At 38.7% G+C, this 24,433-nt stretch overlaps 2 protein-coding genes across 2 annotated transcripts; both read left to right on the top strand.

The window, feature by feature from the left end:
* Nucleotides 1-59: 59 nt before the first annotated feature.
* Nucleotides 60-17,850, top strand: ntf3 (neurotrophin 3). Its single transcript, XM_055191022.2, has 2 exons — nt 60-522; nt 16,534-17,850. The coding sequence occupies exons 1-2, from the start codon at nt 505-507 to the stop codon at nt 17,308-17,310; spliced, it is 795 nt and encodes a 264-aa protein (XP_055046997.1). The 5' UTR covers nt 60-504; the 3' UTR covers nt 17,311-17,850.
* A 2,950-nt stretch (nt 17,851-20,800) lies between these two features.
* Nucleotides 20,801-23,824, top strand: LOC129432560 (neurotrophin-3-like). Its single transcript, XM_055191021.2, has one exon. It carries the CDS (start codon nt 22,541-22,543, stop codon nt 23,294-23,296), a length of 756 nt encoding a protein of 251 aa, XP_055046996.2. The 5' UTR covers nt 20,801-22,540; the 3' UTR covers nt 23,297-23,824.
* The last annotated feature ends 609 nt before the right edge of the window (nt 23,825-24,433 follow it).

The raw sequence follows: 24,433 nt of genomic DNA, 5'->3' as shown, positions 1-24,433 counted from the left end.
TTTATTTTGTTACCAAGCAAATGTAAGAAAAAAAGACCCAAAATAAGCTAGGCAGTATTTGGGTATATTTCATAATATTATAAAGAACATGTTATCCATAGTACATTTTGATATGAATATATAAAAGATCATACAAATAGTATACAATAGAATACAAAAACCTTAAAAAAGTTGGTAATATTATTAATGAAAGTCAAATATTACCAGTTGCTGTAGAGAACAGCATCGACTAAGCACAGCAACCCCACAAAAGCCATCTGTCCATGCTCGATGTGTACAGGAGTAGAAGATTACGCTTGAGAGAGAGAGAGAGAGAGAGAGAGAGAGAGAGAGAGAGAGAGAGAGAGAGAGAGAGAGAGAGAGAGATCTGCTCTGCGCGCAGTGTTTGCCAGTAAAGCCTCTCCGCACGCACTGCGCGCTTTCTATTTGGAAACTTTTAGAAAGGATTCGGTATAAACTCATCACCTGCATGTCGGCACTGCTGAATATTTCCTCACCGATGCTATGGTTACCTTTATTACGGTATGTGTTTTTCTTTTCGTCTAGTTTGCTGTTTCCATGTATCATTTTGCTGGGAATCTGGAGGGCTTTTGGCACAGTTGCGCGCTTGCGCTTGTTCTCCTGAATATTTCACGCGCTCTTTATCATTGTAAAGTTACTCCATTTCCTGCAAAAGAATCACTTGAGTTGGAATCGTGTGTAAAACGAAGTTTTAGTGTTAAACTTGTTTGTGGCACTGAAACTTTCGGTGTGTATTTGGGAAGAATGTGAACTGCTATGCGCCTCGGGCTCAATTGAAAACCAGTACGGGCAAATTCAGTTCTTACCTTTCAGAGTAGTGCTCTTCTCTTTTATCCACAAAACAATAGATTGCCAAAAAACCTTTCTTTTTTCCTCCAGCAGTCTTTTAATGCAATTCTTTACCTTCCACTGACTATACAGTATCATATGTGACTGTCTAGCTGTCCAAAACTTTTATGTAACTTTATCTATATACAGTATGCATGTTGTAGCTGTAACTGTAACTGCCTTTCCAAGAGGTAAAACATATACTAAATTAAAAATATGTTTTTAATGTCAAAGATCAAAGCAAAGCAATATTAATGTTAAAATATACCATTTGTGTATCAGTTTAAAAAATGTATTCTCGTTTTCAACTTTCAAATCAACCAATGGTCTAAAACATTTTAACACTGTCTGAGACTGACTAAAATAGCTAATCCACATAATCCACAAAACCCTCAGAGTTTTTCTATTGATTCGAAACGCGTTTCATGTTGTGCTTTCAGCTCATCTGGAAGTTGCAGGCATGTTTTCCCACTTGTGTATTAAATGGCAGTCTCTTACAGTCTGTTTCTGCTTACATTACCCTGCTGTGCGTGAACAGGGAAGTCTTGTGCAGACATGCTTCTGAATCAGGCGTCTGTCAAAGAAAAGATCTGACACGAGGCATCCACCAACAAAGAGACTAAAGGGTTAATTCACATTTTAGATTTTGCGGTGAATGTCTCAAAAGAAACACGGGACACGACTTTAGGGAACCATCTGAAGATGTTTATCTAGCATTGACAAAATGTTCTCATTTGGATAAAAGCGTCTGCTAAATGAATAAATGTAGTCACTAAAGAAGTTGGTAGTAAGAATAAGAGACTAATAAGAGTAAAGGTGAAAAGATTGTTTTCACATGATTCTTAAAAGCTGACATTTCCTTAAATGCAATTTAGAGCGAGTGATTTTATTTGATCTATCTAAGCTTAATTAGATCCATAGACATCACACAGATCACATACAATAGCTGTTTAGTCACTAACAGGTTAATCTATTCACTTATGTGATTTTCTCATCAGTTATTGCTGCTTTGATGTGTGTATGTTAATGTATGTAATGTAATCTGCACATGATGGCTGAAAACTGTGGGTTTAGGGGAGCAGTTTGATCAGTCCTGGGTAGCTCTGTCACAGTACAGTTTGACTGCTTAAAAAGCAATACATGTTGGCTGGAAATTCATGCTCCATTAAGGGGTCTCATCAACTTGATCATGGGTCACTTAAAACCAAAAGCTATCTCATTCTTTTTTTGTCCACTAACTGTGGGAAATTTACAAGTGTGACCATATATGGTGCTCAATGATCCTCTCAGTATAGAATACCATGCATTTTAAAATATGCACATTATGGTCTGAATCACCCGTCATTAATACTTTATCTTTTTTTAATCTTTATTAACAGTTTTCCTTAGTTAGCATGTTAAGTTAGCAGACTCACAGCTGCACTACACTGCACAGACAGACCAATCACGTAATTGACAGATGGCAGACAGGCCTAAATACATGATTTATTAGGGCTACGTTTCAAAGATGTGGAGCATTTCTTAGTAACTTTTATACCATGGGTCTGTTGAATGCTGCATTCTGATTGGCTGAGAAATGTTATATGGGTGTTGATTATTTTTCTGTAAACCGCACACCTTACTTGTCAAATGTCTTAAAAATAGGCACCAGAGCAATGTTTGTGGTAACCGCTTTGCGTCGTGCCGCATTACCACCTTGGTGTGCATTATTTTCTTATAATTCAATGGCCCGTCGTCAATTATTCCTTACACCTTCATTTTCACATAATTTGTAATAGCAATTTCATTTTTTCATTCACGTTTACTGTGCAATATCACCACATTGCATTGAAGTGACTGAAAACAGGGATGCTTGACATGTTGGGTATTCTTAATATGAAACCTATGTAGTGTTGCAGTTGTGGCTAGAACAGCAAGTCCTTTCGCTTTTATTCTTCCCTTGTATGAAGTTTTTTAGTGCATGAATGTTGTGGTTGTGTAGTTGTGAGAGAAACCATTAGCATGTATGTTTATTCCCAATAGAGATATCATTTCTCTTTGACTCATTAAACCAGCTTTATTAGAATCTACTATAATAATATGGCACTTCGAAGGCAATAAATAGTCATTGGTATCAGCTATGCTTTGGTTTCTGTCTAGACAGTTGCTACTTAAAAGCGACACGGGTCTCCAAAACCAAAAGTAAAATATTATTGAATTATACAGCGAGCAGTTTGGATTCAGCTAATTCTTGTGTGCCTTAACATGCCCAGAATACTTCATTTATCTTATTTTCTGAGTCTATTCCACTGCCAAGTGGTTTCCACTTTAAAATAAACATTCTAAACGTGTCATGATTTAACATCAATCTTACATTAAATATCAATGCATCCGAGTGGGAAATGACTAAAGCTGTGTAGTTTGTTTGCTTGACAGTGTTCCTGTTGACTGCCAAAGCCCCATCTATCAGTTTACATCAAAACAACCATCTAACTCGATCATGTTACTAACTCCAAGTTGTGTTAATTACACTAACTGCCATGTTTGCCACTGATGTTTCAGTACAGAGTGATCACATTCTGGATTTGTTTGTCTATAAAAGATAGTCTAGTCACAAATCAATATCATATATTATCTTAAAATTAAATAGAAAATGAAGCCAAGATCCAAAACTGCTCTTAAACACTTGGTAAGCATGATTGTGTTCCTACACAGACTTGTATTTTGTTGCTACTGTAGGTGTGATGGTACAAATGATTTTTGATAGAAGATGCAACGGAATATGGATTCTCATGAAGATAGACAGACCTTTCTTAAAGAAAATTTGGATTATGCTTGGTTTGTCATGGCTCTTATAGCACCGATAACATCTTAGCCCTATACTGAGGACAGTTGAGAGTGTTGTTGTATTTGGTTACACTTAAACTATAAGATTCAAGGCACTGGCTGATATTCAGAACTTAACAGAAACACACGTGTTGAGTCCAGCTGCCAGGAAGCGCAAACAGCTGTGATGTATCCTCTACACTGAACACAACACGTTTATTGAATGACACAGCCATAAGGCGAAAGGCTGTACCAACTTACACATCTTTTACTTGAGGTCACCTGTGATTAGATCGAACTGCTTTAAGGATCTTCTTTGTACAGTGTTTTGATCATTCTTGTTTGTATCCATCTAAAACTCAAATTAAGATTACTGCTTTATATTCTTCTAATTATATACACTAAAATAAATACATACTCAAGTTATCCAACAGTCATAGGATAGTCACGGAATTTTTTGCTCATTTTTCTGTGGCATTCTCACGGATCTCCGCATTTTTCCGTGGCCCTGCTACGGATTGTCTTTTTCCGTGGCATTCTTACGGATTGGTTACTCAACTGTTTTGTCCTATTTTCTTACCATTTTCGCTTCTGTTTAGGGTTAGATTTACATGAAATGACATCCGTACCCAAACCCAACTCTAACCCCAACGCCAGGCAACAATTGTTTAAAGTTTAGAAAATATAAAAGAATAAAGCAGATAAAATAGTATAAACAAATAGTTAAAGGGACATACTTACGCAAACACCAAATCTAACCCTAAACCGAAGCGAAAATGGTTTGAAAACAGGAAAAAGCAGTTGAGTAACCAATCCTTGAGAATGCCACGAAAAAAGACAGTCCGTAGCAGGGCCATGGAAAAATGCGGAGATCCGTGAGAATGCACGGAAAAATTAGCAAAAAATTCCGTGACTATCCCACGGAACTTTGTGAGATCATGTTGATATTACTGCATTTGCTAGATTGCACTGTCAGAAAGAAAGGTACAAAAGCTATCACTCAGGAACTCTTTAAAAAGGCACCAAAATATACTTTTGAGCTACTAGAATGCACCCTTTAGTTAGAAAGGTGTACTTTTTGAAAGATTACCGTCCCAGTGACAACTTTGTTTTGAGCATTTGCTTTTGATGGATGTTTCAACAACGCAGGTTATGTCTTGCATCTGGGTATTACAACCCTCTCTTCAGTCCTGGGAGTACAACAGATGGAAGTAAGTGTATTGTGCTGGTCAGAGATGGAAAAGGTCCAGATAGGGGGTCTAGTTCTGCTCTTAAGGGTACATCTGGAGGCAATTGGACAGCATTAGGGTTTAGACACTCTTCTTTGAAAACCCTGGGTGGATTTCTTTCTCTGGAATTTCGCCTCGTAAGCCATCCTGAGTCCATCAACTTGGGTACTGTAGCTCTCTAAAAACACAAGGAAAATATGTTCGGACACAGTGTCATGCCCTTTTGATTGATGCCGCAGGACAGACCGCACGTAACATAACAATTCTCTCAGAGACAACAGCAGCTTGACAATACAAGAGCATGTATAATACTGCATAGAAGTGATATCCGCCCCAGGACAATTGACGTCTTTGCCCTTTATTCAAACGTATTAATAAATATTCATTAAACTGTTTGTACGCATCTTGCATAGTTAGTGTGTTGCGTAGTGCTTGCTTGGCGTGTAAGCTGAAGCTCAGCGTGAAGAGAAATTTTAAAGAGGTTTGGCAAAAACATGACAGACGACACATGCACAAAGTTTACTGAGTCAAGGCCCAGAAGAATGACTGCTGTAATCAAAAACAAAGGGGGACCAATGAAATATTAAAGGACAAGTTCGGTGGTTTGCACTTGGAGCCCTGTTTTCGGATTGTTTGTGATGAAATAGAGCGGTTTTGACTTGGGTTTCGACGTGTGCGGCTGCCCCGAGAGTTTTCGCGTGTTTGTGTTTCGCCTCCCACCTCTGCGGTGGGTTTAATGGTGCACTGGAACAATCCTTCTTAAAATGCATTAAACTTTCATTTACAAAGACGTGAAACTCACCGAGTGGTCGGGGGTGTTCGCTGATGTGCTCGCACAAAAATCGCTGTAAAATACACATTCCAACAGGTTTTATCGTAGTTTTTGCCAACTCCATTGACTTGTATTAGTTGTGCTGTGAGGTACGGTATTACTCCGCACCGGGAACCTTGTTTCTATTCTTGCAATTGGCAATGGCGGATTAGCGCCACCACCTGGGCTGGAGTGTCTATTATTCAAGCTCTAAGCGGAAGAATGTACGGGTGTGAGGCGTTTGGAAAAATAGGTCCACAAGTTAACAACGAATGCTAAAACACCTGTTGGAAAGCGTCTTTTGCGGCGATTTTTGTGTGAGCGTGTCGGTGAGCACCCCTGGCCACTCGGTGAGTTTCACGTCTTTGTACAGAAAGTTTGGTGCATTTTAGGAAAGATTGTTCCAGTGCACATATACACCCATTATAGAGGTGTGAGGTGAAACGCAAACAAGCGAAAATTCTCAGGGCAGCCGACTGAATATGTCGAAAATTCAGTCAAAACCGTTATATTTCACCATAAACAATCTGAAAACAGGGCTTTAAGTGTAAAATACCGAACTTGTCCTTTAATAACTGATTAAACTGGAGTAGGTGTATACACTTTTCTATGCTTGTTTGCATATTAGAATAAAACCTTTTTTCCCTGATATTAATGTTTGATACTTTCCTCGAACCTGTGTGGTCATTAAAAGCTATTATTGTGACATCACTTTACTGTATACTTTATAATTATCATTTGATAGTATTGTTTATATTCTCACTTACAGTATATCCACATGGTAAATAAATGTAAATGTATCTCCATCATTTTAAGATGTAGTTTTTATATAGCTCAACAAACTTAACCTCCCCCCCAATGTGCCTGAAGTGTACAAAGGATACACTCTTAAAAATTAAAGTGCTTCACGATGCCATAGAACCATTTATTTGCTAAATAGTTCCATATAGAACCTTTAACATCCAAAGAATTGTCTACGGTTCTGAGAATTGTTGAATGTTTCCAAAAATGGTATCGCTTTGAAGAACCATTTAAGCACCTTTATTTTTAAGTGTCTGTTGGCTCAAGGCAATGACTGACTGTAGATTGCATTGCTATTCTGTAGTTGAACACATGGCACTTGCATATGCTCGACGTATAATGCTCCTCTTGAGATTACGAACCCTGTCTGACAGATAATAAGGCCCTGAGGAGTTGTCAACTTATCTACTCTTACCAGTAAAGGTTGCTGTGTCCTCCTCTACATTCCATTTGATCACAAAATTAGATTTATTTCAATGGACATGCACTATATCTTTGACAGTGTAAACCAATACATTAGGGAGATATTTTGTGTAAATAGTCAAAAGTTCAATTCATGCTAAAACAGATCTGTGCGTGTTGATTCTGAAACTCATCTACTCTGCGAGGCATTTGAGATGTGTGGCTAAACTGTGAGTTGGCTAATGGCTAATAAATGGTGTGAAGTCCGTTGCTAATCTGGGAGCAATCCTCTAAGAGTTTAAAGCTCAGGGGGTTATAAGCCTTCTTGTTCAGTCTTAGATGATACGTTGTTGGTGAAGGTCTCAGTGCTGAGGACACGACACGGCGCTGTGAAAGATTATCATCTTGAATATGTTAACTGTTCAGGTGCACGATTTAGTGTTAACTTTAACTGTATACCAGCTATATACAAGCAAAAATTGTCATTCATTATATTTAATCCTAAGAACCGTTTGAAAGGAGGAAATGTTTACCAGGAAAAGCTTGCAGAGGAAAAAGCACCTTGATTCATACCAATAAATCCAGTTTTGATTTAGACCTCTGGTGAGCTTATGAAATAACTTTGCTGGTGTATCTAAAATGAAGGAAACTGTGGGGATTAATGGCAAGGTGAATGGAGAGCTTTGCATTGAGTGCCCTAAACCAGTTAAAGGAGATCAGGCACAAGATTTTAACGCCTAATGCTCCTGTGTCCTGGAACGAGGGTTCACTGAAACTGCACCTTGAAGTATTTTAATTCAAAGACGGCCAAAAGGTTCATACTTTGACATCACAAGACCGGTTATATAAAACCTTATCTTTATCTGTAATTCTAATTTGCTTAGATCACACTGATTGTAACGCACAGATTTTGTGAGAGTCAGTTGTGTTGAGTTGAAAGGAGTTTCTTCGTGTATTCTTTGATGATGTAATTTACTTCTCTAGAGCGATGCACTTATGAGCTCCTTAACAATGCTTCTCTGTATTCGGGAGCATCCAGAAGACATTTAGTAACGGAGGTTGTTGAGTTTTAATTTAATTCACCACGTCCGATTTGGCTCTGTTGGTGCTGAGGAGGAGCAGCTTTAGAGTAATAACAGGTCCCAGGGTGAATAAGGAACAATATCCCTCTGATCTCCAGAAGATCAGTCCACTCCTAGAGCAATTCTCAGTTTCCCCCAACCTGACATACATGTGACGGCCTAAAATATCTTGTATGTGTTGTTGATTACATAATTTTATATGGCTTAAAGTGATTTTAGACTTGATAACATCACTAGTGACAGTTTGAAACAATAAACTTTTAGCACAGACAAAAACACCCGGCATCCACATTGAAATGAGTAACACAGTGTGTGTTAAAGGGGTGGTTCAAGCATGTTACAGACTATTTCTGTGACGAATGCACTTCGCCAGGGTTCGTACAAGTTTCAGAAAGTTTTTTTCGATTACAGGTCCAGCTGACGTTTCAGGGGTTTCTATACGTATCACTTATTTTTATGGGCACTTCCCCCGGAAAACCCCGCCCACCCGTCAACCAGCAGAAGACGCTAGAACTTGCCAACACCTTATCACGCGACACAGCTTTGTTTAATTTCAAAACTCAACAATGGTACGAAAGAAGAAGTGTGTTGGATGTAAGGAGAAGAAAGCCAGCCTTATGGAAACAATGGATATAGTTTATTATCCGGGGTAGCAGCGGAGTTTTGCGTGTGTGTTTGATGCGCTGGATTCATGACGAGTTGGGTCATGACGAGTTGCACGCGGTAAGACTTCTGTGTTATGTTGGAAATAGGCGCGTGCATATTATATAAATGACACGAACATGTAGTGAATCATAAGTTAAACAGTGTTGTATAGTGTTGCATGACTCGTACTCGCTCCTCCCGTGGAATAACTCCTCCTTCTGTATTTTTTTCGTGCGTTATCGGAAAGATTCGGTAAAGCTAATCTTTCTTTTATAAATCTGATTAAACTAAAGACTCTTCGGAGATAAAAAAGATGTAATACTACTCTATAGGTACTCCAGATTAACATCAGAAATGCAGAAACAGCGTGTGTTACGTGAGCTTTAAGGTTTAAGATACTGCATAAAACGACTTATTTAAGTCTAGTTGTATTTTTGCCATTTTGAAATCATTTAATGTACACAGACATCCCCTTCCCTTTTTTGATCCAATCTAAATGGATTAGGGTGTTTACAAATTTGAGCTTTCTGAATAGAGTCCATTAGCTGACCTATCAGCTGAGCAGGCCAATCACACAAACTTATAAAAACAGAATTATAAAATGTTCATTGTTTTGAACTCTCACAATGCCCGGCTCCACCTGACCAAGTGTCAATGTGTCCTTGAGCAAGATACCTAACCTCAGCTGCTCCCGACGAGAGCCAATAAAATACATCCAATGACCATTTTTGTCCACAAATGCGTATAATCCGTGAAATATAGATATATTGTCCATTGTTTACATCAGATTTCACATGATCGTCTTGTAATGGAATATAATTTACAATCTGAGGATTATGTACGTCGTAACGTTGTATATGAGATTACACTCGCATTCAAACCCACGTTCAAACTTGTTTTTAAAAAGTAGGCGGGAGTATAATACATAATATCCAAACAGCGCTGTCAAATATTGTGACGTCATCTGACTCGCTTGTTCCTCCAATGATTTCATGGAAAATATTGATAGACAGAACGTGTAGCCAATTAGATAACGAAATCCAACGATCTTTGTGTGACGTTTTATTTCCTGGTGTGGAAACGGCATTTTATACGCTGACATAAGGATAAATAATAAGAAGAACGAACGTGTATGCATGTAAACAAAGACTTTTATTTTGGGGCTGACTGGGACTTAGGAACTCTTGCAAGTACCTTATTTTTGGGCCTATTGACTTCAAACGTGAAATATAACTTCTTTAGACTGGTGGCTTTGGCATCATTGCATTTCTAGGTTTCACACACATATTTATCATTAAGATTTTTAGTAGTAAAAAAATATTACAATGTATTTCAGCCTCTGTAACTTTTTTTTAAATCTTAAAATAATTTTGAAACCTATAAAATTAAGCTCAAAGTGTCTTCTTTCTAATGATAACTGGTTATGGTTATACTCTAAATGGTTTAGTAAAAACAACCCTTTTAGTGAAAGTAGGTCTTTTTATGGTTTGGGTCAGAGTGAGGGTGCTTTTCAAGACGTTAAGGGTTAAAATATATGAAAGTATAAAGGAAATGGTCCTTTTAAAGGAACTTTGGCTAAAAGGTTCTTTGTGGAACCAAAAATACACTTTAAAAGTGTATCTGGCCTCTTACAGAGGTGGAAAAAGTACTAAAATTTTGTACTCAAGTAAAAGTAAAGTTACTTTAATAATATTTTACTTAAGTAAAAGTAAAGTTACTTGTCTAAAAATCTACTCAAGTAAAAGTAAAAAGTAAGTCATTTTAACTTTACTCAGAGTAAAAGTTACTTTTTTTTACAGCGGGAAGAGGTGGAGGATTCTAGTATAGTTCAAAAACGACAAGGGAATATACATCTCAAACTAGTTGTTTTTAATTGTAGGAACATCTTTACAATTAAAGTGCAATAACAAAAAGTTAATAAAATAAAAAGCTTTTTTAAAGTAAGAAACATTTATGGAATTATTTAATGATTTTACATGTGAGTTATGCACTTTTGAAGGTGGTCAGCAGCTAGTAAATACAATCACTATAGTAAGGTTGTAACTGATGTATTGCTGGTAACATACATTATTTTATTAAACTATATATAGTTTAAATGAGCATATAATGAGATAAGCGCCATGTCTATATACATTTGACACGTTTATTATCTTCTTTCTTCCCTGACCTGGGTACCTGATGACCTTTCTTCTTCTCTCTCTCTCTCTCTCTCTCTCTCTCTCTCTCTCATGACCGCATTCTCGAGGACGTTTTGAAGTTGTGTTTGACTTGACGCGAAGCTGCTAGACCTCGGAAGATAATGCGCATGGTATTAAAAACGCGTCGTGCAATTTCGTACTTAAGAGCATGAATCCTACCTTTCATAGAAATGAAACACTCGCTTCGCGTCAGTGGAAAGTGGTCGCTTAAATATGACCAGGGGTTTCTTTCATAAGATTTGAACTGAGGCGGGTCTGCAATAGCGCGCGCCTGTCTCGTCCGTCTCCATGGTTCTTTTTGCGCGTTCCCCCGGGCCCCGCCCATTTACATCCGTTGCGCGTCTTCATCAGCTTGCTTTTTAAAATATTTTTTTACTCAGTAACGGATATGATTTAAAATGTAGCGAAGTACAATACTTTAAATAAAACATACTTAAGTAAAAGTAAAAGTACAGATTTTAAAAACTACTCAAAAAAGTAAAAATACACAAAAAAACTACTCAATTACAGTAACGTGAGTAAATGTAATTCGTTACTTTCCACCTCTGGCCTCTTAAAACAGTCTGGTAAGATTTGGCTACAAGGTTGTGTGCGGAACCGCAGCCAGGGAAATGATCAAAGTCATTCATCGTTTAAACACATCTGCTTACTTTCAATTTGGGTCAGACAGATTAACAGCAGTAGGGTATTTATACTGCAGGTGGACCTATTGCAGTCACTTCAATGAACATTTTGTGCAATAACAAACTAAATGTAGTATGTCCTGTTTAAGCATAATTACTGTACATGCTTGATGGACTGGAGTGTTTCAAGGCCTTGAAATTTGTGAAAGAGGTCAACTATGCGATTGAACGTGAGGTTTTGATTTATGTTATTTAATATGGTTAAAGTAAGGAAAAGAAACCGTAAAGACCTCAAATATCCTGTGTAATTTTGTGACAATGTAAATAATATTTTGTTGTGTAATGTTTGTAATTATGTCTTAACCATTACTATATTTTCAACATAAGGACATTGAAAAATATCTCTATGAATACCATACCTATGTATACTGGAGTAATCATTATTCAACAAAATAATGTGAACTAAATACTTGGTGTACACCTGATGGACATTTAGCATGAAGCATTACATCAACTAGACATGTAAGATATTTTGAGCACACTGTAATGCACCCCAGCTGCAACAAAGAAAAGGTAAGTGAATGGCTTTGGCTCATTGCTTAACCATTTGTGATTTTAAAAGAAAACAGAAACTCCTTCACCACTTTCTGCCTTTCCAGACCCTGCCCAAATGTAGCATTGCTAGCTGCTGTTGATACATACAGTACGCATATCTGTTCCTGTAAGACCAGAACTTTTGCATTTATGTAATGTGACAGACCTATACTGTAAACAAGTCAATTCAACTTTCTGTTTTAAGTTTTGACTTGAAGTTGACATAACTTAATTTGTTAAGTTAAAGTTTCATAAAAATATATGTTGATTTGACATCTTTTGTTACAGTGTAAGCACAAGCTCAGTTTTTCAAGTGGTGGTAAAAGCTTTTGGAATGGTCCTCCACATGGATCAAACCCTAAACTGCTGTTAGTTTAGCAGCGGATCGCATTAGTGCATGCAGAGGGCTTGATGATGTGTGTGGTACACGAAGAAATACAGCTAAGTATTGGAGAGCAGTTAAGAGGATGTGAAGGATTATCTTTTCAAACACGGTCGAAAGAGAATCAAGCGCGTGTGTTTCTATCAGATCATGTGTTGTGCTGTGAGTCACATCATAAGAGAAGCAGGATATTTAGGACTAGTTCAAGTAACTTTTAAAGTTGATCCAACTTTTTACTTTTTCCAGTGTACCGTGTTGCTCATTAAGAGCTATTTTTTACTGCTTATCGAAGAGAAACGCTTTAAAAAGCTTACAGGATGAATATAAACAAGTACATTTCAAGTGAATTTCCATCCTGCACTCACCTGAACAAGCTTATACGGGAACAATGACTGATGTATATTCTAATTTTGTGCGTTTGTATACTTTGGCCCAGAGGCAAAACATTTTATGAGGTATGAGATGCAAATCAGATCTGAAGGCTGAATTCTTTAGTGCAAAATTGTGGACAAGCAACAAGCATAACAACGCAAATGAAGCGGTTTTCTGTTCTTAATTTAGGCATAAATGGAAAAGTCACAAAGAGAAACAATCTGAAGTAGTTCACTGCAAAAACATCTAAACATTATAACCAATCTGTAATCAATTCACATACACATTCATTGGCTGCCTGTGTAGTACTTACATTAACATGGATGAAAGCATTAAAGGTTTTAAGCAACATTTTCTCCAAAAACTTTGCTGATCCCATACAACTCTGTTTTGTGTTAAATACACCAAAAAAAGAAAGGTTTTTCGAACAAATGCACATATTGTTTCATTTTAAGACTTTGAATTATTGTTCTACATATTATTGCACAGGTTTACTGGCTGGCCTGCTGAAAATGAGATGAATGTAAACAGCGTGACGGGTCGACGCATTTTACGCATGTCGACGTATTTTCGTAGTCGACGTAATCGATGACGTCGACGCGTCATTGCAGCACTACAATACACAGTAGTGTGTTTTGGGCCATATTCCATTAGAACCAACACATAGAACCAATACCTACCATTAGAGACCAACAAAGACCAATACACTGTAGTGTGTTTTGGGCCATATTCCATTAGAACCAATACATAGAACCAATAGAACCAATATCTACCATTAGAGTCCAACAAAGACCAATACACTGTAGTGTGTTTTGGGCCATATTCCATTAGAACCAATACATAGAACCAATAGAACCAAAATCTACCATTAGAGTCCAACAAAGACCAATACACTGTAGTGTGTTTTGGGCCATATTCCATTAGAACCAATACATAGAACCAATACCTACCATTAGAGACCAACAAAGACCAATACACTGTAGTGTGTTTTGGGCCATATTCCATTAGAACCAATACATAGAACCAATAGAACCAAAATCTACCATTAGAGTCCAACAAAGACCAATACACTGTAGTGTGTTTTGGGCCACATTCCATTAGAACCAATACATAGAACCAATACCTACCATTAGAGACCAACAAAGACCAATACACTGTAGTGTGTTTTGGGCCATATTCCATTAGAACCAATACATAGAACCAATAGAACCAATACCTACCATTAGAGACCAACAAAGACCAATACACTGTAGTGTGTTTTGGGCCATATTCCATTAGAACCAATACATAGAACCAATAGAACCAATACCTACCATTAGAGACCAACAAAGACCAATACACTGTAGTGTGTTTTGGGCCATATTCCATTAGAACCAACACAATGAACCAATACCTACCATTAGAGACCAACAAAGACCAATACACTGTAGTGTGTTTTGGGCCATATTCCATTAGAACCAACACAATGAACCAATACCTACCATTAGAGACCAACAAAGACCAATACACTGTAGTGTGTTTTGGGCCATATTCCATTAGAAGCAATACATAATACCAATAGAACCAATACCTACCATTAGAGAATAATACACTGTAGTGTGTTTTGGGACATATTCCATTAGAACCAATACATAGAACCAATAGAATTAATACCTACCATTAGATACCAACAAAGACCAATACACTGTAGTGTGTTTTGGGCCATATTCCATTAGAACCAATACATACAACCAATAGAATTAATACCTACCATTACAGACCAACAAAGACCAATACACTGTAGTGTGTTTTGGGCCATATTCCATTAGAACCAATACATAGAACCAATAGAACCAATACCTACCATTAGAGACCAACAAAGACCAATACACTGTAGTGTGTTTTGGGCCATATTCCATTAGAACCAACACAATGAACCAATACCTACCATTAGAGACCAACAAAGACCAATACACTGTAGTGTGTTTTGGGCCATATTCCATTAGAAGCAATACATAGAACCAATAGAACCAATATCTACCATTAGAGAATAATACACTGTAGTGTGTTTTGGGACATATTCCATTAGAACCAATACATAGAACCAATAGAATTAATACCTACCATTAGATACCAACAAAGACCAATACACTGTAGTGTGTTTTGGGCCATATTCCATTAGAACCAATACATACAACCAATAGAATTAATACCTACCATTACAGACCAACAAAGACCAATACACTGTAGTGTGTTTTGGGCCATATTCCATTAGAACCAATACATACAACCAATAGAATTAATACCTACCATTAGAGACCAACAAAGACCAATACACTGTAGTGTGTTTTGGGCCATATTCCATTAGAACCAATACATAGAACCAATAGAATTAATACCTACCATTACAGACCAACAAAGACCAATACACTGTAGTGTGTTTTGGGCCATATTCCATTAGAAACAATACATAGAACCAATACCTACCATTAGAGTCCAACAAAGACCAATACACTGTAGTGTGTTTTGGACCATATTCCATTAGAACCAATACATAGAACCAATACCTACCATTAGAGACCAACAAAGACCAATACACTGTAGTGTGTTTTGGGCCATATTCCATTAGAACCAATACATAGAACCAATACCTACCATTAGAGACCAACAAAGACCAATACACTGTAGTGTGTTTTGGGCCATATTCCATTAGAACCAATACATAGAACCAATACCTACCATTAGAGACCAACAAAGACCAATACACTGTAGTGTGTTTTGGGCCATATTCCATTAGAACCAATAAAAATCCAAATAAAACCAATAGAATTTGTGATGGTGTCTATTGGTTTTTTTTAGCAGGGTGTGTGTCAATTTCTTAAATCCAAATTTTCAGAATAAATTTAACTTAACAGTGGCTCGTGAACTGCTAACAGCTGGTCGTTATGCTCAGACGGTCATTAAAAAAGGGCAATAAAATATACTCAGAGTTATTTTCCACAGCATCGCCTGTAAGGTGACTTTGTCGCATTGGCCCTAATTTGAAGTACTGAGTGAAATTGCAATCATCTCGTCAGCATCATTCCTGCCAAAAAGTGAAATTAACAGTGCTTATAGACCAATAATGATGCCAGAATGATAAACCACCACTCCTGGGCGCCGGGGTCACATTCACACTGGCATACATTTGTCCTGTCCGAGGTCTCATCTGTAGACTAACAGAAACATTAATTCGTACTTAGTATGACTTTAATTTTCACTGACACAGTTAGTTACAGTACATTATTTAATGAAATTTAGATAAATAACTTCCAATGGATGACAAATGATAAGCATTCCAGCCGAACAAGGGGGCTTTGTATTCTTTTTTCATCAACAATGTTTGATTTCAAAGCAATAATTTATGTAACAAACTGTCCCATGACATATAAATAGACCCCACTCATACATCCTAAACCCTGAGGAAATTACGTGTGGCTTTTTATGTGTGGATGAGACATGTGGTTTTAAAGAGATATATGAGCATTCAGGGCAGATCAGGGAGCAAAGTGGATATTAATTTTCATTTGCCATCAAATCTCATGCCAGATGCCCTTTTTGATATAGCAGCTATACAGTAAGACCTGTTTGTCAGCATCACCTCTGTATTACAGTCTGGTCTGATGCCATTTTCAAAAGTACACATTTGCACCTAAAGAAGATGATTGATTTTACAAGTTCACCACAGTTCATCCTTACAAAACCGTCTCTCTGCTTCACAGATCTTACAGGTGAATCTAGTGATGTCCATCCTGCTGTACGTGATGTTCCTCGCGTACCTCTATGGCATCTCGGCATCCACAATGAACAAGCAGCAGCCGACGCAGGATCCTATTAACAATCTGATCATAAAGCTCCTGCAGGCTGACATCACCCGCAGCCGACAGAAGCAGGATGAGGGCGTCCCGGATTCACTTCAGTCCAGCACCTCAAACACACCTGCAGGGATGGACTACAAGGAGAACTTTAGCTCGAGCATTTACCAGCCTGTGACGGACATCTCCGCAGAACTCCTGCGCCAGCATAAGAGATACAACTCGCCACGGGTGCTGCTGAGCGACCGGCCTCCTCTGCAGCCCCCTCCGCTCTACCTCATGGATGACTTTGTCAGTATCCAGGACGCAAGTGGGACCAATAAGACCCGGCAGAAGCGCTACGCCGAGCACAAGAGTTACAGAGGGGAGCACTCGGTTTGCGATAGCCAGAGCCTGTGGGTGAACAATCGGACTACGGCCGTGGACATGTTCGGACTGCAGGTCACGGTTATGCGGTCATTCAATACGATCAAGCAATTCTTTTACGAGACAAAATGTGTAACAGCCAAGCCCTATAAGAGCGGCTGCAGGGGGATCGATGGCAAGCACTGGAACTCGCAGTGCAAAACTACGCAGTCTTTTGTGCGCGCCCTCACTCAGTATAAATCTTTAGTGGGTTGGCGCTGGATACGTATAGACAGTTCATGTGTCTGCGCGCTCTCCCGCAAATCCCGCAGGACGTGAAAAATCACAAATGTGCAAACCACATACAAACTCGCCTGCAGTATATTGCACCAAGACACCACTATCTTCAGATTTGTCCCTGGGGGCTGTAAATATATAAATATAAATTATTTAAGTTATATGGAATACATTTAGTTTATACATGTCTATGTATGATGTATACGAATATTTATTTAAGTCTTTGCAAAGGTAAATCTTTAAAACAGAGAGATAAAGACTTTTATAATCATGCAATGCCACCTGAGCTACAGGAGCACTGCATGAATCGATGTGCCTTGCTCAAATATCAGTCGGAGGACACATAACCTGGACCTTGGGAACAGTTGCAATGGAAAACAAAACCCTCAATATCATGCTAACTTCAGTATTGTTCATCAAAACCAGTTTTTCTACTGATACATGCTGCCAGTATAACTTCATGTCTGGGAAAACAACTGACAGCCTAGACATTGTTGTATTTTTATGGAAATATGTAAACACAGTATATATGTATCAAAACTGCATGAAATAGCTAAGAAATATATATTTTTCTATCACTGATATTGTACACTATGAAAACATGATGTTAGCGCATGACAAGACAAAAATGAAATTTACACAAACCACTGCATCACTATATACAGTCAGTATATATAGCGCACTATCCAATGACAATAAGGAGCTCATCAATAGAGACTAATGTAAAATATATAGAGTTTACAAATTAAGCTCTTGTGAGTCTGGGAAGTACTTTGTTATACACAGATAGTATACTGGCTTTGTAAAGGAGTCTAGTGTTGACTTAATAGTTCACAAATCACTAATCTTCAACTGTTTAAACAATTTACAGCATGTCCATCGTCGCCTTTACAGTGTCTGACACATAGCAGCAATGATGTGAACTAGTTACATAACAGTCTAGAAAGGGTCTTATAATACAATTGGCTTCTAGTTATCCATTGTGCTGCTTAGTAGCGTTAAAGAAAATACTTTAACAAATAAAGACTCCTCCCTCTTACCATACCCAAAAGCTCCACCCACCATAGACCAAACTGACCACCACACCCACCAGCTATACGATTTCTGCACATTCCAGTCAGACCAGCCTCTTTTCAGTCTTATAACTTAACCCAAAATAAGAGCAACATGTAAACAAAAGGAGTACAAATAGGCCACTGCTAAGGACACAATAGTCTTACGTACTGTCGAGGTAAATCTGGCTTAAGACTATGTACATGCATGCAGATCTGGGATTTAAAGACGTAATCTCCCCCTTAAGAGGGTTTCCCTTGTGTCAGACTCATCTTAGGAGATAATCATTTTGCCATTAGACTGGAGGTATAAAAAACCCTTGCCATTAATTTTCACAGTTTGTATAAGACCTTATCCAAAACCACGAGACCCCAACGTATAGGACTCCTGTCCAGTTATTTTAATAAGCCCTAAGCTGATTACTTTTAATCAAGCCATGTGTCAGTCTCTTAAACAAAAACTTATCATTTTGTAGTGGTCTACAACAACTATATATACCTAAAACAACACATCTGTGATCAACAATATAAGAGGTGTCAGGCAAGAGATAGCAAGTTTTTGGTCAACTGAAGAATTTAACGACAAAGCCATGTGGGGCAAGTTGTTGGGGCTTGGATTCTGTTCAGGCTAATCTTTGTGATGGTTAAACCAGGTCACCTCTGATTGGACAATCTGCCTAAGAGTCCCCATAAGGACGGTTTCAGCAGTAACAACATAATCAAATGTCTTTTATGGAACAAACGGAACTTCTGGTAAACTGCAAATAATCAATTCGTCGTTTTAGATGTGTAATGTATACAACTTTAACTAAAGATTGGCTGCCAAACCATCCTTCACGTAGCGATGATCCATGATTGATGTCTCCCCTCATCTTTAGGAATCCAAAACATTTGTTATTTTCAACAAGATATTTGTTCCAGAGTTCAGTTTAGCCAATAGTGAGACCATTAACCTCCTAAGACCTGGATGTCCACATACAAAGAGGAAGATAGGTGTTTGAACGCCCTGCTGTTTTGCGGGTTCTCCCACTTGGAAATCGTGGAGGGGTCTGAGATTGTCATCGTGGCTGCATGTCCACTGTGAGAGACATCGTCTAAAAGGGTCCAGAAATCACAATGTATGATTTTTTGGACTATTTGTTTGTATGATACAGCTGCAAATAAGTATTTGAACACCTGAGAAAGTCAACCAGTCACCAGGTTTGCACACACTGCAGGAGGGATTTTGGCCCACTCCTCCACACAGATCTTCTCTAGATCAGTCAGGTTTCTGGCCTGTTGCTGAAAAACACGGAGTTTGAGCTCCCTCCAAAGATTCTCTATTGGGTTTAGGTCTGGAGACTGGCTAGGCCACGCCAGAACCTTGATATACTTCTTACAGAGCCACTCCTTGGTTATCCTACATGTGTGCTTCGGGTCATTGTCATGTTGGAAGACCCAGCCTCGACCCATCTTAAATGCTCTAAATGAGGGAAGGAGGTTGTTCCCCAAAATCTCGCAATACATGGCCCCAGTCATCCTCTCCTTAATACAGTGCAGTCGCCCTGTCCCATGTTCAGAAAAACACCCCCAAAGCATGGTGCTACCACCCCCATGCTTCACAGTAGGGATGGTGTTCTTAAGATGGTACTCATCATTCTTCTTCCTCCAAACACGTTTAGTGGAATTATGACCAAAAGTTCTATTTTGGTCTCATCTGACCACATGACTTTCTCCCATGACTCCTCTAGATCATCCAAATGGTCATTGGCAAACTTAAGATGGGCCTGGACATGTGTTGGTTTAAGCAGGGGAACCCTCAGTGCCATGCGTGATTTCAAACCATGACGTCTTAGTGCATTACCAACAGTAACCTTGAAAACGGTGGTCCCAGCTCTTTTCAGGTCATTGACCAGCTCCTCCCGTGTAGTTCTGGACTGATTTCTCACCTTTCTTAGGATCATTGAGACCCCACGAGGTGAGATCTTGCATGGAGCTCTAGTCTGAGGGAGATTGACAGTCATGTTTAGCTTCTTCCATTTTCTAATGATCGCTCCAACAGTGGACCTTTTTTTACCAAGCTGTTTGGCAATTTCCCCGTAGCCCTTTTCAACCTTGTGGAGGTGTACAATTTTGTCTCTAGTGTCTTTGAACAGCTCTTTGGTCTTGGCCACGTCAGTAGTTGGATTCTTACTGATTGTATGGGGTGGACAGGTGTCTTTATGCAGCTAATGACCTCAAACAGGTGCATCTAATTTAGGAAAATAAATGGAGTGTAGGTGAACATTTTAAAGGCAGACTAACAGGTCTTTGAGGGTCAGAATTCTAGCTGATAGACAGGTGTTCAGGTACTTATTTCCAGCTGTGTCATACAAATGAATGGTTGGAGAATCATACATTGTGATTTCTGGATTTTTTAAAGATTGTGTCTCTCACGGTGGACATGCACCTACGATGACGGTTTCGCACCCCTCCGTGGTTTCTGGGTGGGAGAGCTTGCAGAATAGCGGGGTGTTCAAATGCTTCTTTTCCTCACTGTATGTGAACATGAGTTTTTTTTTTAAGTTTGCATCATAATACTTAATTCTGTGTAACTGGAACCTGTTGTACACAAACGTGGACAAATATACTGCTTCATGTTCTAAGAAATCAATTTGGTTATATTTATTGGTTCTTCCTAACCCCAAAATTGCTGGTAGAAATCTGAAAAAAAGACTAACCAAAACCCGGGTTTTAGGAGGTTAAACAAACAGAGACCAGAAGTTAAGTTCTGCCCAGACTAGTAACCGCAACAACGCACGTGCATCTGATTAAACCGTCTATATAATCCAAATTTTTTTAATTAAAGGAATCAGATCTTATTTATCTCTCGGCATATAAGACTATACAGTGATATTCTACAATGAGGTTAATATGATTCAAACCCATAATGCATTAAGTGAAGTGCCAAGCCAGAATGTTCCCCCAAAAAGCCATTATAAAGTTATATTAGCATCCAATCACTAAATTAATAATTTAGTGTTGTTTTAATGTTTGACAAAACACACAGTTGCATTTAAAAGTAAAAGTGCTATTGAACTAAAAGGAAATATGATTGTTTGAAATGAGCAAACGTTTGGGACCGTCTTGTGATTGTCAGCCTTGATTCAAAGATGGTTAAGGATAGGGTGTGAAGTTTTGATTTTTGTGAATTTTGGCATGAGCTTGAAAAAGGACCATATACCTCCATGGATACAACACATAATTCGTTTTAACATTCCAGTGGTTTCTTCTACAATGCAGCTCTCTATAAAAAAACAGGATTTAAGTCAAATTCAAAACATCCCCTGTTAGCAAGGATACAGCTATGAATGGCCCCAAATCATTGCCTTTACCATTTAACACATTCTTACACTGGAGTCTGCAAGCTGAGGATGACTAAACCATTTTACTCATTCCTGAAGATGTTCACTGAAACATTCCCATTTTTTGGTGTCTTTACGTGTCCTGCTGGTGTCATGCATACTGTACTTGCTGCTTTAAGTCATTGTTACCTAACTTATAATGGGACATTTGCCATCGCTTAAACCAGATGCTGTCTTTATGTTGACAAGGAAACTGTGCCAAAAACACATCAACTCTATTTAAAGGACTTCAAACATGAAAATTCTTCTTCAGTATATCAAACTGAAATTTCCAATTTTAGTAAAGGAGCAAAGAGTTTATTTGGTTGTCATTGTTTAGTACTGTAGCATATTTTGGCTGCTGTGCCCATAACACATTGTTTGTATTTTTTTGTCAAGAGAATGATTTATCTGGTAATGGTCTCTAGAAATGTCTATTTCCCTGTTCTGATACTTGAATAAGCACTGTTAATCTGACCTGCATCATCTTTTTCTCTTTTCACTGCAAGGGCCTGTGTGAGAATTGTCTGAATAAAGTTTTTTAATGGTTTTGGTGATTGTGTCCTTTTGTGAATGGAAATATATGCATGGGAATATTGTTGGTACAAACTGTGGGGAAAAAAAGAATTTTAATCAAACACAGACTGCAAGTGAAGAATCAAAAATGCAAAATGGCCCTGCATGGCAACGCTCACCATACTGTACTGCTGACATCATCCATGTGCACTAGAAATGGGCCACTTTTCATGTAGTTCAATTTTATCATGTAACGTGCCAACAATTCATTGATTTGTTCACCACAATTTATCCTTAAAAAACTTTCTCTCTGCTTCACAGATCTTACAGGTGAATCTAGTGATGTCCATCCTGCTGTACGTGATGTTCCTCGCGTACCTCTATGGCATCTCGGCATCCACAATGAACAAGCAGCGGCCAACACAGGATCCCATTAACAATCTGATCATAAAGCTCCTGCAGGCTGACATCACCCGCAGCCGACAGAAGCAGGATGAGGGCGTCGCGGATTCACTTCAATCCGGCACCTCAAACACACCTGCGGGGATGGACTACAAGGAGAACTTTAGCTCGAGCATTTACCAGCCTGTGACGGACATCTCCGCAGAACTCCTGCGCCAGCATAAGAGATACAACTCGCCACGGGTGCTGCTGAGCGACCGGCCTCCTCTGCAGCCCCCTCCGCTCTACCTCATGGATGACTTTGTCAGTATCCAGGACGCAAGTGGGACCAATAAGACCCGGCAGAAGCGCTACGTCGAACACAAGAGCTACAGAGGAGAGCACTCGGTTTGCGATAGCGAGAGCCTGTGGGTGAACGATCGGACCACGGCCGTGGACATGCTCGGACGGCAGGTCACGGTTATGAGGTCATTCAATACGATCAAGCAATTCTTTTACGAGACAAAATGCAGAACAGCCAAGCCCTATAAGAGCGGCTGCAGGGGGATCGATGGCAAGCACTGGAACTCGCAGTGTAAAACTACGCAGTCTTTTGTGCGCGCCCTCACCCAGCATGAATCTTTAGTGGGTTGGCGCTGGATACGTATAGACAGTTCATGTGTCTGCGCGCTCTCCCGCAAACCCCACAGGACGTGAAAAATCACAAACCAGATATGAACACAACTGCAGTATATTGCGCCAAGACACCACTATCTTCAGATTTGTCCCTGGGGGCTGTAAATATATAAATATAAATTATTTAAGTTATATGGAATACATTTAGTTTATACATGTCTATATATGATGTATACGAATATTTATTTAAGTCTTTGCAAAAGTAAATCTTTAAAAAAGAGAAATAGAGACTTTAATAATCATGCAATGCACCCTGAGCTACAGGAGCACTGCATGAATCGATGTGCCTTGCTCAAATATCAGTCGGAGGACACATAACCTGGACCTTGGGAACAGTTGCAATGGAAAACAAAACCCTCAATATCATGCTAACTTCAGTATTGTTCATGAAAACCAGTTTTTCTACTGATACATGCTGCCAGTATAACTTCATGTCTGGGAAAACAACTGACAGCCTAGACATTGTTGTATTTTTATGGAAATATGTAAACACAGTATATATGTATCAAAACTGCATGAAATACTTAAGAAATATATATTTTTCTATCACTGATATTGTACACTATGAAAACATGATGTTAGCGCACATGACAAGACAAAAATGAAATTTACACAAACCACTGCATCACTATATACAGTCAGTATATATAGCGCACTATCCAATGACAATAAGGAGCTCATTAAAGGCTCTCTAAGCGAATAATGTGCGACGTCACTTCCTGTTGATGTTTGAATTGTTTTCAAACAAACTGAGCGTAGCTAACGCCTCCCCCTCCCTCTTCCGTCCATGCTTTCATGAACGCGCCCAACCCCCACCCCCAAATCCTTCTTGTCGTTTATTGGCTGGAACACTTTGTTATGTTTTGTTGTGCTAGGTTTGGCCACTATGTTGATATTGCCATTTGTGGAGCCTGAGCTGTCTACAGAGATCGCGTTTTTTTACAGTTTGATCAGCGGACAAGCAGCAAGCAGATAGTGAGGAGATGTTTGCTGTATGTAACAAAAATGTTTTATGGTCTAAAACGCGTCAATTCGTTTAAAGCGCCTTTAATAGAGACCAAAAACTAATGTAAAATATATAGTTCAGTGTTTCACAAATTAAGCTCTTGTGAGGCAGTACTTTGTTATACACAGATAGTATACTGGCTTTGTAAAGGA

Source organism: Misgurnus anguillicaudatus, chromosome 1 (assembly GCF_027580225.2).
Source record: "Misgurnus anguillicaudatus chromosome 1, ASM2758022v2, whole genome shotgun sequence".
Classification (NCBI taxonomy): domain Eukaryota; kingdom Metazoa; phylum Chordata; class Actinopteri; order Cypriniformes; family Cobitidae; genus Misgurnus; species Misgurnus anguillicaudatus.
This window is presented reverse-complemented; position numbering and strand designations above follow the sequence as displayed.

Bases quoted from the DNA above. Each gene is read 5' to 3' on its own strand.
- LOC129432560 (XM_055191021.2), top strand. From the start codon at position 22,541: ATGTCCATCCTGCTGTACGTGATGTTCCTCGCGTACCTCTATGGCATC.